This window comes from Hemiscyllium ocellatum, chromosome 33 (genome assembly GCF_020745735.1).
Source record: "Hemiscyllium ocellatum isolate sHemOce1 chromosome 33, sHemOce1.pat.X.cur, whole genome shotgun sequence".
Classification (NCBI taxonomy): Eukaryota; Metazoa; Chordata; class Chondrichthyes; order Orectolobiformes; family Hemiscylliidae; genus Hemiscyllium; species Hemiscyllium ocellatum.
In genome coordinates, this window is record NC_083433.1 from 10,757,668 (window position 1) to 10,770,019 (window position 12,352).

Below are 12,352 nucleotides of genomic sequence, written 5' to 3' on the forward strand. Positions count from 1 at the left end.
ATGGTCAAAGCATCAAATAAAGAAATTGGGAGGTCATATTGCGGCTGTTCAGGGCATTGGTTAGGCTACTGTTGGAATACTGTGCGCAATTCTGGTCTCCTTGTCAGAAGGATGTTGCAAAACTTGAAAGGGTCCAGAAAGGATTTACAAGGATGTTGCCAGAGTTGGAAGTTTGAGTATAGTGAGAGGTTGAATAGGCTGGGGCTGTTTTCCCTGGAGGGTTGGAGGCTAAGGGGTGACCTTATAGAGGCTTATAAAATCCCAGGGGGTAGGGGATAGGGTCCATAGACAAGGTCCTTTCCCTGGGGAGTTCAGAACTAGAGGGCATAGGTTTACAGTGAGAGGGGAAAGATTTCAAAGGGATGCAAGGGACAACTTTTTCATGCAGACAGTGGTGCCCCAGAGGAAGTGGTGGAGGCTATAACAATTATATTTCAAGGCATCTGGATGGGTATATGAATAAGAAGGGTTTAGAGGGATGTGGGCCAGGTGCTAGCAAGTGGGACTAGATGAATTTAGGATATCTTGTCGGAATGAACAAGATGGACCGAAGGGTCTGTTTCCATGCTGTGCATCGCTATGACTATGTCAAGTTACCACAACACTACATTCTTCCCCCTACGGTCAGCTTATTTGCTGCTTTGGGAAGCTTGTTGCTAACAAATTGGCATCTAAGTTTTCAGCATTATAACAGCGACTATACTCCAAAAATATTTCATTGTGCCTTTTGTAACCATTGTGCAGCCAAAGAGATTTAAAGTTTTTTTTAACCTCATACAAAATGTAAGGTAAGGAAGAAAAGCAGAGTGGTTGAAACCGACAGGGAAGAGGAGAATTACACTGAGGATGAGGTTAGGAATTGGGACGTCATGTTGAAGTTGCATGGGATGTTGGCGAGCCTCTTCAAGTCAGAGATGTACAGCACAGAAACTCATCCATGCCGACCAGATATCCCAACTTAAACTGGTCCCACCTGCCAGCAACCGGCCCATATCCCTTCAAACCCTTCCTATTCATATTCCCATCCAAATGCTTTTTCAATGTTGCAACTGTACCAGCTCATTCCATACATGCACCATTCTCTCCGTGAAAACGTTGCCCCTTAGGTCTCTTTTATATCTTTCCCTTCTCACCTAAACCTATGCCCTCTAGTTCTGGACTCCCACACCCCAGGGAAAAGACCTTGTCTATTTATCCTACCCATTATGATTTTACAAACCTCAATAAGGTCACCCCTCAGCTTCCAACACTCCAGAGAAAACAGACCCAGCCTATTCAACCTCTCCCTATAGGTCAAATCCTCCAATCCTGGCAACATCCTTGTAAATCTTTTCCGAACCTTTCCAAGTTTCACAACATCCTTCCAATGGGAAGGAGACCAGAAATGCATGCAATATTCCAAAAGTGGCCTAACCAATGTCCTGAAAAGCCGCAACATGACCTCCTGACTCCTGTACTCAATGCTCTGACAAATTTTTAAAAAGCATACCAAACGCCTTCTTCACTATCCTATCTACCTGCAACTCTACTTTCAAGGAGCAATGAACCTGCATTCCAAGGTCTCTTTGTTCAGCAGCACTTCTGAGATCCTTATCATTAAGTGTACAAGTCCTGCTAAGATTTGCTTTCCCAAAATGCAACACCTCGCATTTATCTAAATTAAACCCCATCTGATATCCTCAGCCCATTGGGCTCATCTGATCAAAATCCCATTGTAATCTGAGGTAACCTTCTTCACTGACCACTACACACCTCCAATTTTGGTGTCATCTGCAAACTTACTAACTATACCTCTTATGCTCACATTCAAATCATTTAAATAAATGACCAAATGATCCAGCACCATTGTGGCACTCCACTGGTCATAGGCCTCCAGTCTGAAAAACAACTCTCCACCACCACTCTGTCTTCTACCTTTGAGCCAGTTCTGTTTCCAAATGGCTAGTTCTCCCTGCAGTCCGAGAGATCTAACCTTGCTAACCAGTCTCCCATGGGGAACCTTGTCGAACGTCTTACTAAACTCCACATAGATCATGTCCACCACTCTGCCCTCATCAGTCCTCTTATTTAGTTCTTCAAAAAACTCAATCCAGTTTGTGAGACATGACTTCCCATGCACAAAGCTATGTTGACTACCCTTAATAAGTCTTGCCTTTCCAAATAAATGTAAATCCTCTCAGAATTCCCTCCAACAACTTGCCCACCACTGACCTCAGGCTGACAGGTCTATAGTTCCCTAGCTTGTCCTTACTACCTTTTTAAAATAGTGGCACCATGTTAGCCAACCTCCAAGTCTTCTAGCACCTCACCTGTGACTATTGACAATACAAATATCTCAGCAAGGGGCTCAGCACTCACTTCCCTAGCTTCCCACAGAATTCTAAGGTACACCTGATCAGTTTCTGAAGAACTGTGTACAGTTCTTGTTATGCTGTTGAGGGAATGGTATCATTAAGCCAGAGGGGGTTCAGAAAAGATTTACCAGAATAGACGTTTATAAAATCATGAGGCGTACAGATAAGATGAATTGCAGGTGTCTTTTCCCTCAGGTGAGGGATTTCAAGACTAGGAGACATATTTTTAAGGCGAGAGGAGAAAAATTTTAAAAAAACACGAGGGCAATTTTTTTACACAAAGAGTGGTTCGTGTGTGGAACGAACTTTCAGAGGAATCGGTGGATGCGGGTACAGTTACAATGCTTAAAAGACATTTACAAAAGTCAAACATGCATATGTTTTGAGACCTATGAGTACGTGGCTTGTGTTTACTGAAAAGACGACTTCCAAATTCCTAAGCCAGATGGTCTGTATCATAGAGTGTTAAAGGCAACACAACAGAGAGAGCGCCAATTGGAACAAAGACAGAGTTGGGACAGTTGGAAAAACAGTAGCTGAACAATGAGCTACCAAACAGATTGTTTTGGGCAGTTCAAAGTATATTCTCTCCAAAGGGAAAGTTGGCACAAATCAATCCTTAGCTTGTTAGATGACAAAGCAGATAGAAATAAAGTTGAAGAAGAAAACGTGCTGGTGACAGGTGCTGGCTAGTAAGTACAATTAAGAACCAAGCTGAATACAGAAGGTTCGGGTGGGAGGTGAAAATGCAAATCAGAGAAGAAAAGAGGGATTGTGAAAAATGACTGGTAGCTAACAGCTAAAGGGAAATCCCAAGCTTTCTAAAAGCAAACCAACAGTAAACGTGTGGCAAAATGAGGAGTTGGACTCTTTATGGACCAAAAAATATTAACCAATGGCGGCAAGAGACATAGCTAAGATGTTAAATGAGTGCATTGCATTTGTTTTTACCAATGAGACAGACGCCGCCCAGACAATATTGACAGAGGAGGAAACTCTGCCACTAGGAAAGTTTAAAATTGATAAATTGCAGGCAAGCATGAACTGCTGGCACTTAAAAGTTGATAAGACACTGGGACCAGATGAGATGCATCCAAGAATATCAAAGAACGTCAGTATGGAAATTGCAGACGCACTGCCAATAATCTTTCAATTTTCCCTAGATTAGAGGGTGGTGCTGAAGGATGAGAGAATTACGAAATATTACACCTTTGTCCAAAAACAATTACAAGGATAGGCCCAGCAATTACAGACCAGTCATTTTAACTTCAGTGGTGGGGAAATGGCAAGAAACCATTACTCAGGAAAAACTAGCAGCCTGATGAAAAACGTGACATGATTTGGAACAGCCAGCATGGAGTTAAGAGAAAATGATACCTCATTAACTTGGAGGAGATATTTGAAGAGGTAATAAAGAAATTTGGAAATATATCGCCATTCCTTCACTGTTGTTGGGTCAGAATCCTGGAATTTCCTCCCTAACAGCATTGTGGGTCAACCCACAGTAGGTGGACTGCAGTGGTTCAAGAAGGCAGCTCACCACATCCTTCTCAACGGTAACTAGGGATAGGCAATAAATGCTGGCCAGCCAGTGCCACTCCACATCCCACAAATGAATTAAAAAAAAATTGACGTTAGATATATGTTGTAGGTAGTTTCAATTAAGGCCATCAAGAAGGCATTGTTTATATTGAAATCATCATCTAATGTGCACGGTTACAGGGAAAAGGGAGGAGTGTGGCAATAAATGAAAGTGCTTGAGAACCAGTGCAAAAATGATAAGTCACATGTCTCCTTGTGAACTACAACAGTTCTGTTTCCCTGGAGATAAAGAGGCAACAAAACCCACAGAAGGATGAGAGTCACATTCAGAAGGAACGCATACAAAAATGCTAGCAGACTCAGAACAGTATGCAGAATCATGCAGTAGTAGGCTGTATAGCACAGAAATTACACATGTTCTAAATGCTGTAATGGAGGAAGCAGAGCAGCCAATTTGAACATAATTTAGAGATGCCGGTGTTGGACTGGGGTGTACAAATTTAAAAATCACACCACCACCACAACCACCTGATGAAGGAGCAGTGCTCCAAAAGCTAGTGCTTCCAATTAAATCTGTTGGACAATAACCTGATGTTGTGCAATTTTTAAATTTGTACATAGCAAGCATCTACAAACACTATCAACAGATGATTTCCTAAATTATGATATTAAATTGCACAGAGATATTAGATTAGATTACTTACATTACTTAGTGTGAAAACAGGCCCTTCGATCCAACAAGTCCACACCGACCCGCCAAAGCGTAACACACCCAGACCCATTCCCCTACATTTACCCCTTTAGCACGGCCAATTCACCTAACCTGCACGTTTTTGGATTGTGGGAGGAAACCCGGAGGGAAACCCACGCAGACACGGGGAGAATGTGCAAACTCCACACAGAGAGTTGCCTGAGGTGGGAATTGAACCTGAGTTTCTGGCGCTGTGAGGCAGCAGTGCTAACCACTGTGCCACGGTGCCACCCGTGGTCTGCTAAATTAACGAGAGAGAATACTACTACACTAAGAAAAAATATTTTTTAGACATCTAGTAGATCATCACAAATATGCTGGGATTAAAAGGTCAACAGAAGTGCAGGATGAACTTGGATGCTTAGTCAGCCAACTTGAAATATTATAGGGATAAGCTTGACAAACCAAATAACCTTTTCTCCTCAACTTTTTCTGATGGTTACAAAAGAACCATCTATGATTAAACTTGAGGCCACTCAACCCATTGTAGTCATTCCATCACTCAATTAAACTGTGTTATCTGCATCCCAGCTCCATCACCCCGTTAAACTTTCTCCAAAAACCAGATTCTCTAACACTTAACCTTGTCTGACAATTACTCACCCATTTCAGTTTTAAAATGTTCACTTAACCACTTGGCCTCAAAAGCTTTTGGGTAAAACTTTGATACTTTGTCACAAAGTCCAATAGTGGTAGTGGTGGTCTGCTGACAACACAATCCTAATCTTCACCAATTCTCGGTCCCACCACTTACCTACATAGTACTCCAGCTCCACCTGCTGGAAGGCGATATTATCTACCTGCGGGTTAATTTTGGGTACAGGGGGGCGCTGCCACTTGTTGTTCGTAACCTTGGAAGAAAACAAATTTCCTGAAAGAAGGGGAAAAAAAGAGACACCTTTTAGGCATGATAGATGATCCACAATGAAAGAATTTGTACTCAGCCACCAGATAAGCAAAATAACCAAAATACAGGGCACAGTTTAAAAGAAATTTATCCATTTTATTCCCCCTAGGGTTGTATAAATTTCACTGGAGAGCACTGGCAACCAGCTCAAATTCATCTGCCACAATTTGTGACCTTAAACAATTTTCAATCTTTCAATTTTCTTCCTTCTTCTTTGAAGGTACCACTTACGTACTCAGGGTCGAAGCCACTCTTGATACCTTGCCCAAGTGATTATTTTTCAGACATAAGCCCTTATATTGAATTACAATGAACTATCAGATCACAAAGGCTAACATAATTAACCCTGAATCCTTTCATCATACCACTCAGTGTCTGCCTTTAACATTCAGTTGCAGGAAAAAGGGAAACCCTGACCAATTTATTGTTACTTCAGGCCCAAAGAGTGAACCAGCTGAATTCTGCAGTCCGCCCCACAGATCTGAACTCAAGTGGCACTGGAAGTTATTTGTATTCAAGCATTACCCTCTTGACCGGTCAAGAGGACAACCTGCCTGAGAGGGATTGAAGATGCGTTTATCTTCTGTGTGTAGAAGATTGAAATTAATTATAACAAAGCCCACAGTAAAATGAGTCATTAAAGCTGCAGTGAAAAATTATTTTCGGATTATATTTTTAGATTTATTCTGAAAGAAAAATTTGAAAAAAAAACTTGAAAAAAAAAACACTTTTTAAATTGGGGGGTTTCTTTATACAAAGCATATTTACATGACTTCAATATATAAACTGAGGTTAAAGGTGCTTAAAACACTGATGCCTAGTCACTAAAGTTGTTTCGCAAGCATCGAAATTAAGTCATTTGATGGCTTAGCTTGTTAAACTATAAATCTCACATCCACTTTTTTGGAATTCTCTGTCAAAAACCCTTTCTTCTGGTTGCGAACTACACAACAATAGAGATGGAAATACATTAGGACAGTCAAACTTCAAGCTAAAAGCAGATGGATCAGGCTTTTACCTAGAATCAAACGATTCGGATCCAGGTGAGTTTCATTTAAGTTGAACAAAAGAATCCACTATTCTCAAAGTGTAATGTAGCACACTTCCCAATTTGCATCATTAAACAGATGCAAGTCCTGTAGTTTAAACTTTGTTGGTCATAAGCTCTAGACTGGGGAAATCTGACAATGATTTGGGTGTTCAATTCATTCACAACTCCTCTGATAACAAAGAAAACTCTTGCCAGTTACTACAGGTTCTAAGAAAATCCAGGTTTGAGCTGACAAGTAGCAAATAAAGTCCACATCGCATATCGGTGGGTAGTGACCATCATGCACAGACAATTGTCCTTAAACTACACTTACACCACCAGAGTCCTCCACATCAACATTCAGGAGGCCCTCAATAACTAAAATCTTAACTGAATCAGCACTTGACATTGTGACAACAAGGGGAGAACAATTCCCAAGTACTCAAAGCCTTTGCACTATCAACAAGTCACAAGTACAGATTGTGATGGAAAATTCACCATTCATCTGAACATATTCAGCCACAACAGTACTCAGAGACAGTGAGATTCAACAACATCCAAGATACAATAATTTGCTTGACTCTTTGGACTCTATATCTAGTTGCTCTGTCACCAGCTCAGCATGGGATCAGCACATAGTGTTGCTCAGTAGATCCTAAGTAGGTAGTGGGCAGCAAGTCACTTGAAATGGAGAAGTACTGGACTAGTAAACTAGAGGTCAAGCACAGATAAATGGATTCAATTCTACCACAGCAGGTGGTGGAATTTAAATTCAATTAATAAAGCCTGGAATATAAAACTGGTTTCAAGATCACCATCACTGAAACTATCACCGATTGTCATAAAATCCATTTTGTTAACTAATATCCTTTATGGAAGAATATTTGCTTTCCTTAACTTGGTATGCCTCCATACCCACAGTCATGCAATTATGAAATGGCTACAGCTCCAAGGCAAATAGGGATGGACAAAAAGTGCTGGCTTTCCAGCAATTTTAACATCCCTTGAAACATTTTTATTAAATTAGAGTTCAAATATACAGGACTTGGGATCTGTTGACCACTGAATCCAGAGGTCATCTGCAATGGATTGTGTTATCAACCCGAGATTCCAAATCAGGTGAAGGTCCCAATTCCAACATCTACTCTGGGGTGCGGTATCTGATTTCAACAAAGGGAACTCTAAGACTTCTACAATTAGAGCCGATGATTAGCTCAGACAGCATTTCTACACCCTACAATCAAATGATCTTGGATCATTCATTATTGAAGCTTATATTTCTGGAAGACACTTGGGTAAAAGAGGATCTGTCAATACTCAGGAAACTATATCAGAAAGTGTTGGTGTTCAAAAGAGGGGTGGAAAATGAAAAGAAAAATATTTTAAAATCAAAACAAAATTCCCCATTTATAGGAATGGTTAGATATGAAAAAGCACCCATCTCGCTCAACTTCAATCATCCTAGTTAGCACACAACACAGTAATAGTTATTGATTAATCATTGCAATCCATTTCTTATCCCTAGTTAGGCTTTGTAGTGCAGTGATAGTTTCTCTAATCTCTAGCCAGAAAGTCCAGGTTCCAGTCCCAGCCTCCCTGCAGGCCTGTCTGTCAGACTCCAATCATTCACATCAAAAGCAATTGGCCACTTACCAATTGGAACCATATCATGTGATGTTTGCATTTCCTTGGCATCCATTGCCATTTCTGCCTCCACTTCATCAAGATATGCCAGCTCCTCTTCAAACTGCGATGGGCCATCATCATCCCAATCTCCACGGAGCCTCTTCGCCTGTGTTCGATTTCCATCAACAGTGCCACCAGATGCCTTATTTCTTGCAGACTGCATTTTTTTCTGTTAAAATCAAAGTACATTACTGGTTATCTCATTGAGCTCTATAGCCATCGGGTGCATTAAAAAATATTGCATTTATATTTTGCCATTCCTGACCAAAATGTCTCACAGCCAATTATGCTCATTGAAGTGTTGTCACTGTTGTAATGTAGAATGCTTAGGTGACTATGAAATTGCCAGCAAGTGTAAAACCTCATGTGATTCATTATTATTCCTTATGCAAGAAAACCCAATATTGTTGATTGGTTTAGTCTAAATCACTCTGAAATGACCCAGGATGCCACTCATTATAAAGACAATTAAGGATGCCTCTTCAGCAATGCCTACATCCCACAAAAGAATAAAAATATCTGATGTTTGCTGTGCTGCTGTGATAGAGCAACTTGCTGAATAATCCTAAATGTGCCAACAGTGGACGGGGTTTAGACAGGGACAGGATGGACGGGGTATGGACGGGGTTTAGACGGGGCGAGGTGGATGGATGGATGGGTGGGTGGATGGATGGATGGGTGGGTGGGTGGGTGGATGGATGGGTGGGTGGGTGGGTGGATGGATGGGTGGGTGGGTGGGTGGATGGATGGATGGATGGATGGGTGGGTGGGTGGGTGGATGGATGGGTGGGTGGGTGGGTGGATGGATGGGTGGGTGGGTGGATGGATGGGTGGGTGGGTGGATGGATGGGTGGGTGGGTGGGTGGATGGATGGGTGGGTGGGTGGGTGGATGGATGGGTGGGTGGGTGGGTGGGTGGATGGGTGGGTGGGTGGGTGGGTGGGTGGGTGGGTGGGTGGATGGATGGGTGGGTGGGTGGATGGGTGGGTGGGTGGATGGGTGGGTGGGTGGATGGGTGGGTGGGTGGGTGGATGGATGGGTGGGTGGGTGGGTGGATGGATGGGTGGGTGGATGGGTGGGTGGGTGGATGGATGGATGGGTGGGTGGATGGATGGGTGGGTGGATGGATGGGTGGGTGGGTGGGTGGGTGGGTGGGTGGGTGGGTGGGTGGGAGGGACGGGGTTTAGACGGGGCGAGGTGGATGGGTGGGTGGGGCGGGATTTAGACAGGGGCGAGGTGGATGGGTGGGATTTAGACAGGGGCGAGGTGGATGGGTGGGATTTAGACAGGGGCGAGGTGGATGGGTGGGGCGGGATTTAGACAGGGGCGAGGTGGATGGGGCGGGATTTAGACAGGGGCGAGGTGGATGGGTGGGGCGGGATTTAGACAGGGGCGAGGTGGATGGGGCGGGATTTAGACAGGGGCGGGGTGGATGGGTGGGTGGGGGGGCGGGTTTAGACAGGGGCGGGGTGGATGGGTGGGGGGGCGGGGTTAGACAGGGGCGGGGTGGATGGGTGGGGGGGCGGGGTTAGACAGGGGCGGGGTGGATGGGTGGGGGGGCGGGTTTAGACAGGGGCGGGGTGGATGGGTGGGGGGGGCGGGTTTAGAAATGGGCGGGGTGGGTGGGTGGGTTTAGACAGGGGCGGGGTGGATGGGTGGGGGGCGGGTTTAGACAGGGGCGGGGTGGATGGGTGGAGGGGCGGGGTTAGACGGGGCGGGGTGGATGGGTGGGGGCGGGGTTAGACGGGGCGGGTTTAGACGGGGCGGGGTGGATGGGTGGCGGGGTGGATGGGTGGGGGGGCGGGTTTAGACAGGGGCGGGGCGGATGGGTGGGGGGGTTTAGACGGGGCGGGGCAGATGGGTGGGGGGGCGGGTTTAGACGGGGCGGGGCAGATGGGTGGGGGGGCGGGTTTAGACAGGGGCGGGGCAGATGGGTGGAGGGGCGGGTTTAGACAGGGGTGGGGCAGATGGGTGGAGGGGCGGGTTTAGACTGGGGTGGGGCACGTTTAGACGGGGCGGGGCAGATGGGTGGGTGGGCGGGTTTAGACAGGGGCGGGGCGTGGCAGGTGGGCGGGTTTAGACGGGCGGGGGGTGGATGGGTGGGGGCAGGTTTAGACAGGGGCGGGTCGGGGTGGGCGGGTTTAGACAGGGGCGGGGTGGGTGGGCAGGGCAGGGCAGCGGGTTTAGACAGGTGCGGGGCGGGGCGGGTTTAGACAGGGGCGGGTTTAGACAGGGGGCGGGATGGATGGGTGGGGGGCGGGTTTAGACAGGGGCGGGGTGGATGGGTGGGGGGATTTAGACAGGGGCGGGGTGGATGGGTGGAGGGGCGGGTTTAGACAGGGGCGGGGTGGATGGGTTTAGACGGGGCGGGGTGGGTGGATGGGTTTAGACAGGGGCGGGGTGGATGGGTGGGCGGGTTTAGACAGGGGCAGGGTGGATGGGTGGGCGGGTTTAGACAGGGGCGGGGTGGATGGGTGGGCGGGTTTAGACAGGGGCGGGGTGGATGGGTGGGGGGGTGGGCGGGTTTAGACAGGGGCGGGGTGGTTGGGTGGGGGGGGCGGGTTTAGACAGGGGCGGGGTGGATGGGTGGAGGGGGGGGTTTAGACAGGGCTGGAGGGGCGGGTTTAGACGGGGCGGAGTGGGTGGGCGGGTTTAGACAGGGGCGGGGTGGATAGGTGGGCAGGTTTAGACAGGGGCGGGTTTAGACGGGGGGGTGGATGGTGGACGGGTTTAGACAGGGGCGGGGTGGACGGGTTTAGACGGGGGGGTGGATGGTGGACGGGTTTAGACAGGGGCGGGGTGGACGGGTTTAGACAGGGGCGGGGTGGATGGGTGGGGGGGCGGGGTGGATGGGTGGGGGGGCGGGTTTAGACAGGGGCGGGGCGTGGCAGGTAGGCGGGTTTAGATGGGGCGGGTTTAGACGGGCGCGGGGTGGATGGGTGGGGGCAGGTTTAGACAGGGGCGGGGCGGGGCGGGGTGGGGTGGGGCGGGGCGGGGCGGGTGGGCGGGGCAGGGCGGGGGAGCGGGTTTAGACAGGGGCGGGTTTAGACGGGGGGGTGGATGGTGGACGGGTTTAGACAGGGGCGGGGTGGATGGGTGGGGGGGGGCGGGTTTAGACAGGGGCGGGGTGGATGGGTGGGGGGGCGGGTTTAGACAGGGGCGGGGTGGATGGGTGGGGGGGCGGGTTTAGACAGGGGCGGGGTGGATGGGTGGGGGGGCGGGTTTAGACAGGGGCGGGGCAGGTTTAGACAGGGGGCGGGGTGGATGGGTGGGGGGGGCGGGTTTAGTCGGGGGCGGGGTGGATGGGTGGGGGGCGGGGTGGATGGGTGGGGGGGCGGGTTTAGACAGGGCTGGAGGGGCGGGTTTAGACAGGGGCGGGGTGGATGGGTGGGCAGGTTTAGACAGGGGCGAGGTGGAATGGTGGGCGGGTTTAGACGGGGGGGTGGATGGGTGGAGGGGCGGGGTGGATGGGTGGGGGGCGGGTTTAGACAGGGGCGGGGCGGGGTGGATGGGTGGGGGGGCGGGTTTAGACTGGGGCGGGGTGGATGGGTGGGGGCGGGTTTAGACTGGGGCGGGGTGGATGGGTGGGGGCATGTTTAGACAGGGGTGGGGGGGCGGGTTTAGACAGGGGTGGGGGGCGGGTTTAGACAGGGGCGGGGCAGATGGGTGGAGGGGCGGGGTTAGACAGGGGCGGGGCGGGTTTAGACAGGGGCGGGGTGGATGGGTGGGGTGGATGGGTGGGGGGGGGGGTTTAGTCGGGGGCGGGATGGATGGGTGGGGGGGCGGGTTTAGACAGGGGCGGGGTGGATGGGTGGGGGCAGGTTTAGACAGGGGTGGGGGGCGGGTTTAGACAGGGGCGGGGCAGATGGGTGGAGGGGCGGGGCGGGTTTAGACAGGGGCGGGGTGGATGGGTGGGGGGGCGGGTTTAGACTGGGGTGGGGCGCGTTTAGACAGGGCGGGGCAGATGGGTGGGTGGGTGGGCGGGTTTAGACAGGGGCGGGGCGGGGCGTGGCAGGTGGGCGGGTTTAGACGGGGCGGGGTGGATGGGAGGTTTAGACAGGGGCGGGGCGGATGGGTGAGTTT

At 49.1% G+C, this 12,352-nt stretch overlaps 1 protein-coding gene across 2 annotated transcripts in view; it reads right to left on the reverse strand.

The window, feature by feature from the left end:
* The window catches only part of pold1 (polymerase (DNA directed), delta 1, catalytic subunit), a 114,151-nt gene that overhangs the window by 94,864 nt on the left and 6,935 nt on the right, over positions 1 to 12,352 (reverse strand). For both annotated transcript variants that reach the window (XM_060849489.1, XM_060849488.1), the window contains exons 2-3: positions 8,238 to 8,439; positions 5,402 to 5,518 (exon numbers count right to left, since the gene is read on the reverse strand). In XM_060849489.1, coding sequence (XP_060705472.1) covers positions 5,402 to 5,518; positions 8,238 to 8,433 — 313 coding nt within the window. In that variant the 5' untranslated portion in view covers positions 8,434 to 8,439. The remainder of the gene's footprint in view (positions 1 to 5,401; positions 5,519 to 8,237; positions 8,440 to 12,352) is intronic.